The sequence below is a fragment of the Stegastes partitus genome, unplaced genomic scaffold, assembly GCF_000690725.1.
Source record: "Stegastes partitus isolate 25-593 unplaced genomic scaffold, Stegastes_partitus-1.0.2 Scaffold237, whole genome shotgun sequence".
Lineage (NCBI taxonomy): Eukaryota > Metazoa > Chordata > Actinopteri > Pomacentridae > Stegastes > Stegastes partitus.
The window spans coordinates 288,843-304,271 of NW_007577968.1; the positions used below are offsets into that span (position 1 = coordinate 288,843).

Consider the following 15,429-nt stretch of genomic DNA (forward strand, 5'->3'; position numbering starts at 1 on the left):
ATTCAGACACACTGTTCATGCAGTGTGTATACTATTTATACTCTTTCATACCACTGTTTATTAGATTTAGATCATGTATTTTACACGGTGTCTCTATGTTCACATATTAGTGTGTTCAGAGCGCTCTGTTCTTACTGTAACATACTCTAAATAATGCACTTTACTGCTGTTCTTCCACTTCTGGGTAGATGCTAAACTGCATTTTGTTGTTTCAGTGCTTGTACTCAGTGCAGTGACGAAGCTGAATCTAATCTAATCTACAGGTGCTGGACATCAGTTTCTCTGCAGCGCTCGCTTCCTGATGAGAATCAAATATTTGTCCTCAAAACTAAAAGTTGCACAGATAGGGGGTTGTGTTTTCATGGTTCATATTTTCTAAAAAAAACGGGGATTAAACTCGCAGCGTACAGTTGTCGACGTGACCACATCAACGCTGACGACCATATTGATTATCTTGTCCCACCTGTGCCAATTACGCTCAGGCGTGACTCCTGAGCGACGCCGGCGCTCCTCCATCTTCCTCCTCATCTTCTCCCTCGGTGCAGAGAAATCTGAGTGACAGAAAACAGGGACAAAGAGGACATCCCATTAATATGCTAATCCATGCGGGGATGACTTCAACACATAGTCAGAAATACACGCGTGTGAGCCGTTGTGTAAAATCAAAGCTCAGGGAAGATGTAGGCGATGTGGGAGCTGTAGCGGTCGGTGGGAGAGAGGGAGTCCCCACATCCTCACACCATGGCAAAAAAAAAAAACCAACACCTGACACTGCCTCAGAATCCCTGCAACAGGAAGAGGAACATCTGAAATATTCAACAGAGTGGCTTGCAGGTAGACTGAGCACCATGTGCGGCTGGTATGTCCTTGCCATGTGCGACCCTGTTCGCGCTGCGCAGGCATCAATAATCCATGCAACCTGCTCATGTGGAGAGACAGCAGCGCACTGAGAGCTTATATAAGAGAGTGTCAGGTCTGAGAGTTGGGATTGACCCTCCGGGACCCGACTGACTGACTGACAAGAGCACAGAACCCACAAGAACATAAATCTCTCTACAAAGGAAGAAACAAAGAGGCTTTTATCCACTCTGCAGCATCGCTCCGATACCCTGTGTACTCTACTGTATGCTTTCACATCCTTCATCCACCAGCGGTTTGTTTTGTTGCCGATAAGGCTGATGGTGGCTTGAAAGATGTCGCTGGCATCTCCTCAGCCTCACCGACCCGGGGGATGAGCGAGAACAACCTGCTCTCTGCTCCGTCTCAGTAAATGCAGCGCGTCAGTAGCCTCCCTCTGCCTCGCACAGAAAGACAGAGATAGACAGACTCAGAGTGTTTCATCCCATTCCCCTTATCTCCCTGGCCAAAATCCCCTGCCTCCAGAAAGCAATTTAAAGGCCAGACGGAGACAGAAGAGAGAGAGCGAGTCAGAGAGATGCAGGAATGCAGCCTCATGATAACACATCAGCTTTACTTGAATACAACAAGCGACATCTCAGACAAGTGTACCGCACTAAGAAGGCATTAAAGTATAAAGCAATGACACACAAATACAATTTAAAATTAGCCGCACGTCAGAAACATAATCTTGAGCATGTCATGCTGTTGGTTCTTGTTTTATCAGAGGAAGCCTGAACGCCGCTGAAAGCCGGTAAAATGTCACGCAACTAAACTAAAGCCAGAACATCACAACATAATTTAGATCATATAAAAGTCTGACTAACTCGAGGGGAGCTGTGACTGTTTCATGGCTCTGTGAGGACTTGTGTTTAATTTACTAGTAAATCTTATTTTGTTGAACTCACAGAACAAAAATAACAGGAAGAGGTGAAGATCAACCGTCTTCTGTGTGATGAGATGCTGGAACGTTTCTTCTTGAGGAACGAATCGGCTCTTTGGGAGCCATCTTCCCTTTAAGGAAGGATTGAGAAATAACCGTCCTGACAGCCTATTCTTCAGAGCTGCACAGCTGCAGGTCATTTCCAAAACATGTTTACTTGCTTTATTGCTGAAAGCTACAGACTGTTAACTTCTGTTAGCTCGACACAAAGACTTCACACGCATGGAAACCGTCCAGCGGCAGTCTGCAGACCAGCTAGAGCTGATTAGTCAGCATGATGGACGACGTTCACGATCAACTTCATAACCGATGTCGGTCAATATTTTAAACCAACGCATATTTTTTCACTTCAGTTCACTTTAAGAGCTGTATTTCTTCAGTATAACTCTGTAATTCAATGCGTATCAGCTCTACAGTTTAGATTATGGTGCCGGCAGCAAAGTCCAAATCAGTTCAGTGCAAATATTTTCACAAACCACGGCTTAGAAAGTATGTGAGGGTACTTGAAAAGAAAAGGAGGATTGTTCACTGTGCAGAGTTTTGAGGGTAGAACATGTCAGGATAAACGGTTATTTGGCACTGAGGCACAGTCGTGACTCGATAATCCGACACTAAATGTAAAACCTTCTTTTATGTCGGATTGTCAAGACGGAGGTCGAGATACGAGGAGGGCTTGATGCTTGAAGGACCACTTCCACCCCGGGGCAGCGCTCTGACGGGGTGGAAGTGTCCAGAACACACAGGCAGTACTTGGCTGCTGATGCTAGTTTAGTTAGCGCCCACACTTCTGTTTCCACCATCGGTGGCGGTGGGGGAGTGGCAGATACGCTCCACCGTTACCATCCATGTTTACTTCCATAAACACTGAGCGCGCTCGCTGTGTGTGACGTCGTCGTGTCCTCTTCTGTGCATGCGGGACACTTTTGGGTCGTATGAAGTTCACACAGCAGATCACATACAAGTCGCATTGAACTGGAAACGTGAAGGAAGTCACAAAGAAATCCTCATTGAGCATCAAGTCCTGCAGTGTGAACGTAGCCAATCTGTGGGATTGTTCAGTCAGATAATACGCCGTCATCCTGATTGGTGACATTAAATGTCATGTTGGAGTCAGAATCCAAGGCTGTCGCTATGTTAAGGCTGTTTTTCATGGGATCCGTTCGTTTTTCCTGAAAACCTGTCGGATAGCAAGGTTTAGGATTGTTAAGGGTCAGATTATGGAGTCATGACTGTACATCTATTGACTTCCTTCTCTCCTGCTCTCTGTGCTCATAAATATTGTGTTTTGCGAATTCCTAATAAAGCTGTGCTTATCTACACATTTTCCTGTTTCTGATGTGAGACAACGGAATAAGTGTGAAATAGTGACTAAAGCGGGGCTCAGGAGTCGCTTTAGCAGCTTGTGTCCATGTTGCATTGACTTCTTCTGGAGTTCCACTTCTTACTGAAATAAGAACCGCTCTATTTGTTTTTATATGCTGGGGCTTCAAGTTCAACTCTTCATTTTTGCATTTTAATGAACTAAAAGTAATATTATGATAACAGTTTGTCAAAATAAAATGAACCTGAATGGGTTTTTTCTTTTAGGAAAATTAATTGTTTAGATTAATTGACTAATTTGCAAAATAGTTAATCGATCAATCACTAGAAAAATAGTCATTAGTGGCCGCTTTAGTTTTCATCAGTGCCATTAAACCTGCACTGTGTCCCTTTGTTTTTTCATGTATTTATCAAACTTTGTAAATGCCGGTCAGCAGATTCTTTCTCCTTTAGGATGAAACCAGGCTGGTTGTTGGTGGGAGCCAGAACGTTTCCCAGTATGTCAGGGGTTAGTGGTTACTGGTGTCTTGTCATTGCTGTTCTCTCTTATTTGCATGTTGAGTTCAGGCGATCTGGCATCTCTGCTGCTCTGTAATATCTGATCGGTGCTGCTAATTGGCAAACATGCAGACAGGAGTTGTTTGAACAGGAAGATTAGAAAATGTAACGTCACAGATAACGAGCAGATCACTGCTGAAGACCCCACAGTAAAAACCACCTCTTAGATTTGATAGTTAAATACAAGCAGTAAACAACTTCAACATACAAAATTGAATAAGGGTTTTCAATAGTACTGATTAAGTCAGAGTGATTAAAAAAAAAAAAGTTCTGCTCAAAGACAAATCGCCTGACTGGCCTGATTTTGTCGAAATCTGTCCAAACCATCAAACATAACTCAGCCGTACAGCTCTGACATTATTATTCTGATATTGCCGTCTGAAATTGTGGCCGTTTGAGAAGCGGGAACCCCAGTCGGGTCGAACCCTCTTCGCTCTGTTCCGGGAAATAATTAATCTTAACCTGGATGGCAGTGGTTAATTAAATATTGAGGCAGCTTAAGCGGCTGCACTGTCGCTTTGCTTTATCGGTCACTTCGCCAGATGACAGTCTCATCTCTTTTCCCTGCTCTGCATCTGGAGACACACTCTTCTCTCCTTATCTGGAACAGTGGCTCCATCAGATTAACACACAGCTGCCGGAGACGCGTTGTACTTTAGAAAATAAAACACTCCAGATGCCCTCAAGAGTCCCAGGAACAGTTCACCGAAGAGCTGCCGAGAGCTGGTCTGAGTTTAGACATGCAGGTATTATATGAAGCACATTTATTAGATGAATACATAAATAAATCCATAATAAATAAAATCCTCTTTTCTTGCTGCTGGGTACAAGCTCAGCCCGTTCAGCAGATGAGTTGTGACGTTTCAGGAGAGTCTGGGATTACAATGGCAGGCTGTGAGGTTCTAATCTGTCCTGCTGCCTCCATCTCCAGCTGCTTTTATTCTCTGTTCAGCCGGCACAGGTATCAGCAAATTTTATAGCGAGGGCCTGAGAAAAGACAGGAAGAGCCTTTTTACGGGACCACAGCGGGGATTAAACCCATATGTTATTAAAAGCAAAATATGACATCGTGGGAAACAGCAGTTAACGATGAGAAGACTGATTGTTAAGCACCTAGCTTAGATTAGCCGCTAGCACAAAGACGGGCTGGCTGTCTCCAGAGGTACAACGATCCATCTATCAACACCTCCAAAGCTCACTAATTAACACATGATATTCTGTTTAATCCTTACAGAAACTAGAGGCGCAGAAAACAAACAATCAGTTTTCCAGTGACCACTGATGCCCTCTTGGCTGGTTGCCTGGCAACTGCTGAACAGGGAACACCAGTTAACCCTCAATAAAACGTTGAATTGTCCTTTTTTACGCTTCAATTTTGTAAATGGATTAAATGAACAAGACACAGCAGGATCATTAGTGAGCCTAACAGGTGCTGGATGACTTTGATTTTATTAGCTTGGATTGAACAGACTCGCAGTTTACTACAGTTTACAGCGTGTACGCTACGATAAGCTAATCTTGTGAAGTTTGCAAGCTAGGCTAAGCTAACTTAATCACAGCCTTAACCTTGACCAGTCTACGTGCTAAGCTAAGCTAACTAAGTTTGGGCAGTCTGATTGCTATGCTTGAGCAGTGTGTATACTAAGCTAAGCTAACTAATCAACAGACTTTATTTGATCTTGTCTGTGTGCTACGTGACGCTGTAATGCAGTCTATATGCTAGGCTAAACTTGCCAAATGACCGCCTTAACCTTGTCCAGTCTGTATGCTATGCCAAACTTATTCAACTAAAGTCTTAACCTTGACCAGTCTACGTGCTATGCTAAGCTAAGTTAACTAAGTTTGTGCAGTTTGATTGCTATGCTTGAGCAGTGTGTATACTAAGCTAACTAATTTACAGCCTTTATTTGACCTTGTCTGTCTGCTAGGTGAAGCTAATGGAACTACTGTTTTTATCTGTCCAACCTGTATACTAGGCTAAGCTAACTAATTTAATGCAGTCCATATGCAAGGCTAAACTTGCCAAACTACAACCTTAATCTTTTCCTGTTTTTATGCTAACCTAACTTAACCAAAATACTGCTAGCTAAACTATAGCCTCAATCCTATGCACTGTGAATGCTTGGATAAGCTAACAAATGTTGTGTAGTCTGCTTGCTATGTCGTGCTAAGCTAACTATTTCCTTAGTCTGTTGAGTCTGCTAGGCTACAATAAATAAAGCCATAACCTTGGCCAGTTGGTTTGCTAAGCTAGTGCAGTCTGTGTGCTATGCTAAGCTAGCTGCATCACATCTTTTATGTAGTCATATCTGTATGCTAGGCTAATGTACAGAAACAGTGGCCTTAATTTTGGTACTTAATAGAAACACAAACAGGCCAAGAACCTGCAACTTAAGAAACATGAGAAGGCGCCACTATGTCAGATGCAAGCTGCTGCTGAAGCTGTTAGCTTCATTTTTAATCACACAGTTCAGAGTATTTCTGCTCAGAAAGTAAACAACCAGTAAATACCAGCTAGTTTTTGGACACACTGTGCAAAGTAAGTACAGTAGTGCCAGATGTGTCTGTTGGTCAGATTAAAGCTTTGGGAGGATTACTGTCTGCCTCTCCACCACCCACAGCAGCCAGACAGACCCACGCGTGTCTCTCGTGTTTTTGTGGCTGCATGTTACGTGAATTCTCTGAATGTCCAGTAGTCTGTTCTGTGGTCTCACTGACCTGCATGAGGACAGCCGTGGAGCTGCAGAGCCTCAGTCTGGACTCTGGAGGCCTCCTGTGATGTAACTTCTCTGAAACCGAGCCGGACGTCCGAACTGATTTGATTGAATAAGAGTGACGCAACAGTCCCACAGGTCCAAACAGAAAATAAAGTAGATGCTGGGTGGTGACACGTCCCGTCTCTGTGTTAAAAAGAAAGATGAACCTGCTGTCATTTTATTCAAAACCTGCGAGGAAATATATTGATATATAATTAATTAAAGGTCTGACGTGTCCCCTCAGGTGAGAGTAATTTGGTTTCGCCCACAGACTAAATAGAAACATGGCTCCATCTAGTGGTCATTTCTGATTACTGCGTCTGCACGTCGGTCCGTTTCACTCAAACTTGAGTTTCAAATAAAATATTTTTATGTAGTGAGAGAGCCAAAATACACAAATGAATCAATAAGAGAATAATAAAATACAAGTGGAAATAAAAAGAATAAATATATATATACATTTTTTAAAAATGTGGCAATATAAAGCAATATTAATCAAAAATGAATCCATGAAAGAAAAAGCTAATAAAAGTAGAAATATAAAGACAAATAAAATAGTAAAAATATTTATTTGTTTTATTTGATGTATTTATTAATTTTCTTATTATTTGTTAATTTCTTTTTTTAATTTCATTTTTAATTTTTTTTAAATAATTTCGCATTAAAAGCAAAAGGCACAATGACGTATCTACTACGCATTTTTCTGTATATATTTCCTTTGCTTTTAAAGCAACATAAAAATAAATAAAAATTTTAACTAAACAAAAAATCCTAAAATAAATTTTAAAGAAAATAGTCAAAAAATAAAAATGTATTATTTTTATTATTTTATTTGTCTCTATAGTTCTACTTTTATTATACTTTTCTTCTATAGTCATTTTTAGCTAAATAATATTTAAATAATATTTCATAATTGTTGTCAGCAAATCAAATTATTTCCATTTACTACTTTTTAAAAACAGTTGTTAAAATTCTCAGTAATATTAATAATAGTGAATAAGTTAACACACACATCAAATGTATGAAATGTTGAAAAATGGTTTCTGTAAAGACTTTTTGTTTTTCTTTATCAAGTTCAGTAAACATTTTAGTTTTTATGGTGGAGTTTACAGGAACTGGCTGCCGTCATCCTGCCTGTGAACATGAGCTTTCCCTTTTCTTACAGACATTTTATGCACAAAATTTACTAAACTATAGGTTGTCATCCACTGTAACAAGGCCGGGGAATACAGGCAGAACTATTGTGCGAACTTTGAAAACATGTATTATTGATTCATGCTAAAGAATCTGTATTTATGCAAATATTTACCACTTCCATCAGTTTTTAATCACATCTAAGTGGTCTCAGTTTATTTTTAACTTACACATTGTGAGGTCAGCTTGACTGTCGGTTTTACAGCAATTCAGTTCCCTTTTTGTTCACTTCATCTGGACTGGATGCTAAACAAATGAGTCCAAGCTTAAATAAAACAGTCCTATGAATCCAACATCTCAGACATTCAAAGTAATCTCAGCTGACTCTCAAAACAGGAAATATTGGAAAACAACTCAACACAATAAAGACCGGTAAAGACTGTGATAAATGCTGAAATGAGTACAACACACAACACAAAGGAAACAATTTGAATCATTTATTTTGGACTGAATCATTGAATACAAAAACCATTGGGGGCAGTGAGTGACAGCGAGAAACCACAGGAAGTATTTACAAATGCATTATCTACAAAAAAAAACAAAAAGAAAAAAAAAGGATGGGATATTTGAAATCTGTTTTCCCCAAAACAGGCAAAAATAGAGAAAGAGACCCAAAGGTAGAGTGAGCAAGTGCTAAAATGTCCACTGGGGGGAGTGTGGAGCGAAGCCAGTGGCTCTGAACGCCTCTGAAGCTTCATCACATCGTGTAGATGACACCGGCTGGCCGTTAACGCCACAGCTGTCAACATCTCATGTGACCGTCGTCATGAACGTCGACCACCACGAGATCATTTCAGTCCCTCAGTCACTCAGGATGAGTACCAGTCGTCCGTCTTTCTCCATTCTCCCCTTTTTGGTCTGTTAGAAACTGCTTAGGAAGCCTCCTCGTCGATCTTCGGCGCCAAGTAGTATTTGACGTGTCCCATGTCGGCAATCTTGTACTCCACCACTGTGGGAAGGAAAAAAAAAATCTGTCAAGTCTGAGCCACGGCGGATGAAATGAAGACTTTACTGGTAGTCGAGTCAGAGAAGGACTTACCGAGGGGGATGTCGGCCGACATGCTGAGGGTGACCGTCTTGGACAGCGGCGTGGCCTTAGTGAAGAAGTTCAGATAGTTGAGGGCGAAGATCAGCTGGACGGGCTCGTTCATCTCAATGGTTACCTGAAAACGGAAAAGTAAAAGGTGTGTTAGAGCAGCCAAAGGAACGGCTTTCTAACAGGCTGTTGAAACTCTATTATTATTTTTAGATTAATTATTCATTGCAGACAAAAAAAAGAAAAAAAGGACATAAATCTTGACAACTGAGAAGCTGAACAACAACTAAAGCAGCTGAAGTTGAATTTGCGCCCAAGTATTTTAAGCTAAAACCAATAAGAGTAAGAAGCAGAACCAAAGCCAGAGTCCAAACTGGGTCATCTGACCTGCTGCCAAGGATGATGTATGATTCAATTAATGGCACAAAGCACAGAGGAAACCCATTAGCCTTTACAGGGCTTTAAAAATGGACAAAGTCACTGCTACGCCTCAACAGAGTCGATGTTTTTACAGGTTTTTATAACTAATATATCTACAGAATTTACATTTAATACGTTGATAAGAAACCCTTAAACTTTACTGCAGAATATTCGGGACCAGGACAAAATGTTTACAGCTACAAAACAAACATCTCATCTCCCTCCTCAGCATGTCAATATTATGGTTTCCTACCACATCTGTGATGAGCTAATAGGTTCTACGATGCACTAAATGTTGGGTTCACGTCTAGTCTAACACTCACAGCCTCTTCCTCTTTGTCTACGTTGCTGGTCTGGGACAGCTTGATGTTTCCGGTTCCCAGCTCCCCCGAGGCGGAGAACTTGACTCCGTCCTTGGCGCAGGAGATCATGACGGCGTCGCCGATCTGAGACAGGTCGCGGCAGATGCGAGCGAACTCCCCGGAGGGCATCTTCACCACGCAGCTGTACTCCTGCTCCTGCAGGGACAGACAAGGAGAAGGTCAGATACAGCGTGTAATGAAAGCATGGCTGGAAACAAAAGGACGACGACGGGCAGCGGATGACTTACTGGAATACCGAGCTGCTCCACGTCCAGATCCATCAGCTTCATCTCGTAGTCAGAGACTTTCTCCTGGTCTGCAAGAACGAAGGGAGGCGGTGAATAAGACACGAATGAACACAGTTAAACAGAATCTGTCAGGTTGGTTTTATTACTACTTTACTTACTGACTGTCTCAAAAACAAGAGCGAGTGTGTCGGCGTTGTCTTCTGCTCTGAGGGTGATGATGTCCTCGTTTCCTGCACACTTCAGGATTTTTGACATACTAGATGACAGAGAGGGAAAAAAAGAGGGTTACACACCGAGATGGTCTGATTTATATTGTTGAAATTTGAGATGATGCATGACAGTCAATACTTTTCCCAAAAAAATCAAAATAAGAAAATAGCATGTACTGCCTTTTATTCAACTAAAAGTAATAACAGTGATGCTTCTGTTGGCAGATTTAAAGCTGCATCATATGAGCGGAAATTGTCCTTTAAATGCATTTAAACCGGTAAAAACAGCTGGATCGGTTATATGTTGGGTAAAATCGCGCGCAGACTTGAGGGGAAACACCGGCGCTGCACGGACTTAAGGTAGTGACGTACAACCGGAAGTGGAAGTTCCCGGGTTAAACAGAGATTCCCGCCAGCAGCCTTGGCGCTCAAATGACGTCGATGAGTAATCATAATAGCGCCCAATTCTCCTAAACTGCGCCAAAAATTGTAATTTCAACACCAAACAGCGACTTTGAGGCCGATAACGGACTGAAAACGGGTCTAACAGCCTCTACTTTGTGAGCTGACAGTAAAGAGTTAACCGGTTCGGCTCAGAGCCCAGCTCAGAGAGGCATGCCCGGGCAGCTCCGCCAACATGGCCTCTCTTTGTCAGCCTCACACATCACACACAGAACATTATAATATATTAAAAGACAGACACCGGATCCACCGTTAGACCGAGTGGAACGATATCAGGCGACGATGTGCGTAAAAACAGCTCCAACAAACCGAATCTAGAGCCGCTTCTACTGCGGACAAACTTGATCAAACTACCACAGCAGCTACATCAGTCAGTTTAACTCCTATAAAAGCTAACATCACTACACATTAAAGACCGTGAGTGGTTTTATGGAGGACGTGGACTTTGTGCCGCACCTGCTCAGGTTCACTCCCATGGCGAGGTTTCTGTCGCAGCGGTACGAGTCGAAGCCGTCGTGCCGCAGGGTGAGCTGGACCAGCGAGACGTGAGACGAGTCCATGCTCTGCAGCGAGATGCCGGACGAGCTGACGTCCCAGCAGGCCTCCGTGATCAGATCCTTCAGCGCCTCCAGAACCTTCTTCAGGATGGAGCCCTGGACCAGGCGAGCCTCAAACATGGTTGCTGTGGAGTTTTACGTCTGCGTAGTTCGGAAAGAAGAAGGAAGAGCTTTCGAGCCGCCTTTTAGCGTCGCTCCGTGTGAAGTGCAGGCTGTAGGTTGTAGTTTTCGGAGTTCAGGCGCTTCTGGAAGTTCAGGCTTTGTGTTGTTTTTCGCTCGGCGGCTGCACACGGACGCGACTTTCGCTGCGCAAGAGGAGGTTTGAGCTGGAAGCGCGCGCTAACGTCCGCATTTAATGGTTCGGCGTCGTTGCGTCATCACGTACGGACGTCGATGCCGCCCACCCGCTAAAAACAGTGGACGCTGATGTCGGCCATGTTGGAGAGGACAAGAGTGTAAACTGTGATAAAAACCTGGCAGTGAGGTCGTATGTTGAACACAGACCTAAACAGGGACTATAGTTAAACATAAACTGAATGTAAATGCACTTTATTAGACCATTTACAAATTCTGATGTACTTTAGTGCAATTTAAAGGGTAATATTTATTTGCACCTTATGTATTTTACTGCTGAAGCTATTGGTCATATTTCAAATTCAGCATGTTTTAGACATTCAGACTAGTTTTCACCTATTTTAGTTCATCTTTTATTTGATAGGGACACTGTAGTTTAACACAATTCCATTACAGAGCATGACACTGATGTTTTGCATAAAGAGTTTACAGCTATTGCTAATTTTAAACTTGAAGACTGTACAACATTTACATACACATCTGTCAGGCTTATAAACCACAATACGCTAAAGACATGACAGTACAACGAAACACAATGAAATGCATAAAAGGGAAAAGAAATAAAGCAACTACAAATTGTTGAAGAAATATAAATACTGATATTTAAAAAAAAAAAAAAAAGATAATTTAAACCTAAAGGTTAAGATCATCCAATATTATGTAAAATACAAGTTTACCTAACTAAATTAAATATTAAGGTTAAGAGCCCACATTATATAAAACACCAAACTGAAGAACCTGCAGTATTATATACATGACCCCACAACTCCAAAGATTCCTACCTTAAGCACATTGGCTACAATAGACTCCCTTTTAACAGGATAGTGTGCCATTTATATATCTGGTTGCTGTGGTCACCAGCTGCCTTACAAAAATTTAGTTGATATTTTTAAGTATTGTGAAATGTGGGATTCTGCATACAAAGCTGTTGGATCCCCTCTCAGGTCTCATTAAATCACACTGATCATGGATCAATAGTCTTGAATTTAACTTGCATAGACTTTGACTTAGAGAGGAATTTATACCACCTTACATTACTTAGTATTCTATAAAGCACACAAATACATCACATTATATAAAATTATCATCTTAAAATGAATGTTTCTCTTGTGTTCCTGCTCTGCAAAGAAACTACATCTGATAAATAAAAATAGGAGGATATGTACTATATTTATTTTGAAATGCCATGACATAGGAGTGGAGAGTTACATAAAATTGAAATAATCTTTGGTATTTTCACTGCCATTTTCAAAATGCATTGTAAGTTTCATATAAAAACGAATCCTAAAATGTTTAAAGTACAACTAAAGCAAGTCTTTTTTTTTTCTTTTTGCATCTTTACCAGTGACAGTCATCACTTTGCTTTTGATTTTAGAGTCGATCCAAACTAATAAAAAAAACAGTTCTTCCTCTTGTGTGGAAATAGTGCAAAGAACAGGATGACATTAAAAATTGATTTATTGATCAATGAGAAGCGCTCGTCTCGACACAGCTTCACAAATCACAGGTACGCCCCCGTTTGGTCGCACACGTACAGACGCACATATAAAAGGATGTTGGTTTTAAAACGGCCTTTAAACCCTGAGAATATACAGATTCAGGTCACTTAACAGGCTCGTCTGACACTGGACTCAGATATGAAGGATGTTCAAAGGTCTTAGAAAAGAGAGCAGCGAACAGTCGTACAAGAAAAGCAGTCTGAGGTATTAAGGAATGTCAGACATGAAAATTTGCATTATGTGTTGTGGCAGGCATTTATATTTGGACGGGTACAAATTTGAGAAAGGTCGGAGTGCAGACGCCGTGGCCTTTTCACTCCATCTGCTTAGAGACCCTCGGACAGGATGTAGTTGGTTGCCATGGCGAGGATGGGGGCTCCTGTTGGGACACCGGGGAAAGGACCGCTGGACCCGGCGATGTCGATGTGGGAGTACGGCAGAGGGGTGGCAGAATCCACACCGTGCTGCAGTGGAAAGTAAAAACACAGATTAATCCCTGCACATCTTCATCAGCGTCCAGCAGGAAACTTATTGTGACAATGTGTGAGCACCTTGTCGAGCCCCGAGGCCATGATGAGGAAAGCTGCAGGGGTCTGATGTCCTCGAGGCGTGGCGGAGGACGGCAGGTTGTTGCACTGCAGAATGTCCTCGTACTCGGACTTGCCCTTGTGGAAGTCGTAGTCCTCTCGTCTGATACTGGACACCTCGAACACGTCGCCCAGCTCCTCTCCAGCTGCAAGACGTGATGAAGATCATATGTTAAACTGTGTTGGAAGCAATGAAGCACTGCAAAGCAACGAGCAGGAAAAGGGTCACGGTTTCTAAGTATGTGAAGCTGCCCCAATAGCGACATCTCCTGGGCAACCTGTAGTACTGCATCTGTTGAGAAAGATGTGTGGTTTCAGGATTAAGCGGTGCATAGATAACGGATGGATGGATGGATGTTTCTTCATCAGAGGAACTGCTTCAGTTGTTGCAGTTTATTTAGTGGGGAAAGGATGATTACAAGTGAATTAATTCCAGTGTCGATAAAGGCTACAGCTGTGGTTGAAAGCTTTGGAAAGCACCAGTAAGTATCCATCCATCATCTCTACACCGCTTAATCCTCACTAGGGTCATGGGGGGCTGGAGTCTATCCCAGCCGACTCAGGGTGAAGGCAGGTTCACCTGGACAGGTAACCAGTCTATCACAGGGCTACACTTAGAGACAGACAACCAAGCACACTCACATTCACACCTACGGACAATTTAGAATCACCAATTAACATCAGCATGTTTCTGGACTGTGGGAGGAAGCCGGAGAACCCGGAGAGAACCCACGCTGCACGGGGAGAACATGGAGACTCCACGTAGAAAGATCCTGGCAATGATGCTAACCACCGAGCCACCTTGCAGCCCCAGTAAGTAGACTTTGAATAGTTTCTGCTCAGACACGCATAATCTTTATTATTGTTTTCTTACCTTTCTGCCACTGGGCAGCATTTCCGCTGCGATGGGCCGGTCCATTATCCATGATGATCTACAACAAAAAGTTCACATTAGTTTTTTACAGCACCGAGCTGTGCGGATACGTGATATCCACAGATGTTAAAGTATTTTCTGTTTTTCTGTGCGGTCCTTACAGAGTAGTTGGGTCCCATGGCTCTGATGGCGTGACCAGTCAGCGTGGCGATCGTAAACAGCTGAGGAGACGTCTCACGTACCGCCTGCAGAGACACCAAGGGCACGATCACACTGAGAAGAGATATAACTGAAGAATATGAATCAAGAGGTGACTTTAACGAGCAGTCCTCACCTTCTCCTTCATCTCACAGAGCAGGTCGACCATCACCATGCGTCCCTCGGCGTCGGTGTTTCCCACCCTCACTCTGCGACCCGCACGGGACACCACCAGCTCATCGGCCACGTAGCAGTCTGAGAGTCACAGACGTGTATGAAGTCAGCTAACAGGAGGCGCTAAAACTTAGAAATATCACCAGGACTGAGTGAAGCACACTGACCTGCACCCACGCTGTTCCTCACCATGGCCATGGCGCCGACTACCTTCAGATGTTTGGGCTTCAGATGGGCTAAAATCTGCAGAGTGGGAAGGGAGCAGCAAAAAGTGAAGTCCAAATTAAAATGTCCAACTCCTGGGAATTTCCAAGGACATAAATAATGCAAATATGGGCTCGCAAGGAGGAACATATTCATCTCTGTGACTCTAATGGGCTTGTTGTTAATCACGGCCGAGCAGCGTCTGAGTTCAGCTGTTGATTTACAGCGAAGTCACAATATTTATCACAGCCACTGAGGTTTTATGATTCAGGTGCAGTCGCTCACCTGGAAGAAGCCGGCAACTGCAGCAGATCCACATTTGTCCCTGTGCATCCCGGCCATGATGCCGCCGGCCTTGATGTCGGCTCCACCGGTGTCGTAGGTGATGCCCTGGAGACAGAATCAAACCGTCAGCCATGCAGCGATGCAGCACATGCTAACAATCCTTTCATTTGTCCTTGATTTACCTTAACGAGGAGCTGTCATTAATTCTTTTTCTTATCAAATTTCTGCAAAATTTTCTGAATAATCAAAAAATTGCTTCATCAAAATTGTGAAAATGTCAAAACAACTTCCT

General features: G+C 42.7%; 2 protein-coding genes across 2 annotated transcripts in view; both read right to left on the minus strand.

The window, feature by feature from the left end:
• Positions 1-8,090: 8,090 nt before the first annotated feature.
• On the minus strand, positions 8,091-11,290 carry pcna (proliferating cell nuclear antigen). Its single transcript, XM_008281567.1, has 6 exons — positions 10,862-11,290; positions 9,893-9,990; positions 9,735-9,802; positions 9,448-9,642; positions 8,708-8,831; positions 8,091-8,617 (listed from the first exon to the last, which is right to left on the minus strand). Exons 1-6 carry the CDS (start codon positions 11,080-11,082, stop codon positions 8,541-8,543), a joined length of 783 nt encoding a protein of 260 aa, XP_008279789.1. The 5' UTR covers positions 11,083-11,290; the 3' UTR covers positions 8,091-8,540.
• Positions 11,291-12,756: 1,466 nt separating this feature from the next.
• LOC103357146 (putative aminopeptidase W07G4.4) overlaps positions 12,757-15,429 on the minus strand; it is an 8,104-nt gene continuing 5,431 nt past the window's right edge. Inside the window, exons 10-16 of the mRNA XM_008281568.1 lie at positions 15,138-15,242; positions 14,816-14,891; positions 14,611-14,729; positions 14,438-14,521; positions 14,277-14,334; positions 13,367-13,548; positions 12,757-13,279 (exon numbers count right to left, since the gene is read on the minus strand). Of these exons, the coding sequence (XP_008279790.1) occupies positions 13,142-13,279; positions 13,367-13,548; positions 14,277-14,334; positions 14,438-14,521; positions 14,611-14,729; positions 14,816-14,891; positions 15,138-15,242 (762 nt within the window). The 3' untranslated portion in view covers positions 12,757-13,141. The remainder of the gene's footprint in view (positions 13,280-13,366; positions 13,549-14,276; positions 14,335-14,437; positions 14,522-14,610; positions 14,730-14,815; positions 14,892-15,137; positions 15,243-15,429) is intronic.

What these genes read in the sequence shown, in the direction of transcription:
- pcna (XM_008281567.1), bottom strand. Translation starts at nt 11,082, where the DNA reads ATGTTTGAGGCTCGCCTGGTCCAGGGCTCCATCCTGAAGAAGGTTCTG. An exon ending in TCTTGTTTTTGAGACAGTCA is followed by an intron (nt 9,803 to 9,892) that starts GTAAGTAAAGTA and finishes TCGTTCTTGCAG; the next exon opens with ACCAGGAGAAAGTCTCTGAC. An exon ending in GTCGGCCGACATCCCCCTCG is followed by an intron (nt 8,618 to 8,707) that starts GTAAGTCCTTCT and finishes TCCTTCCCACAG; the next exon opens with TGGTGGAGTACAAGATTGCC.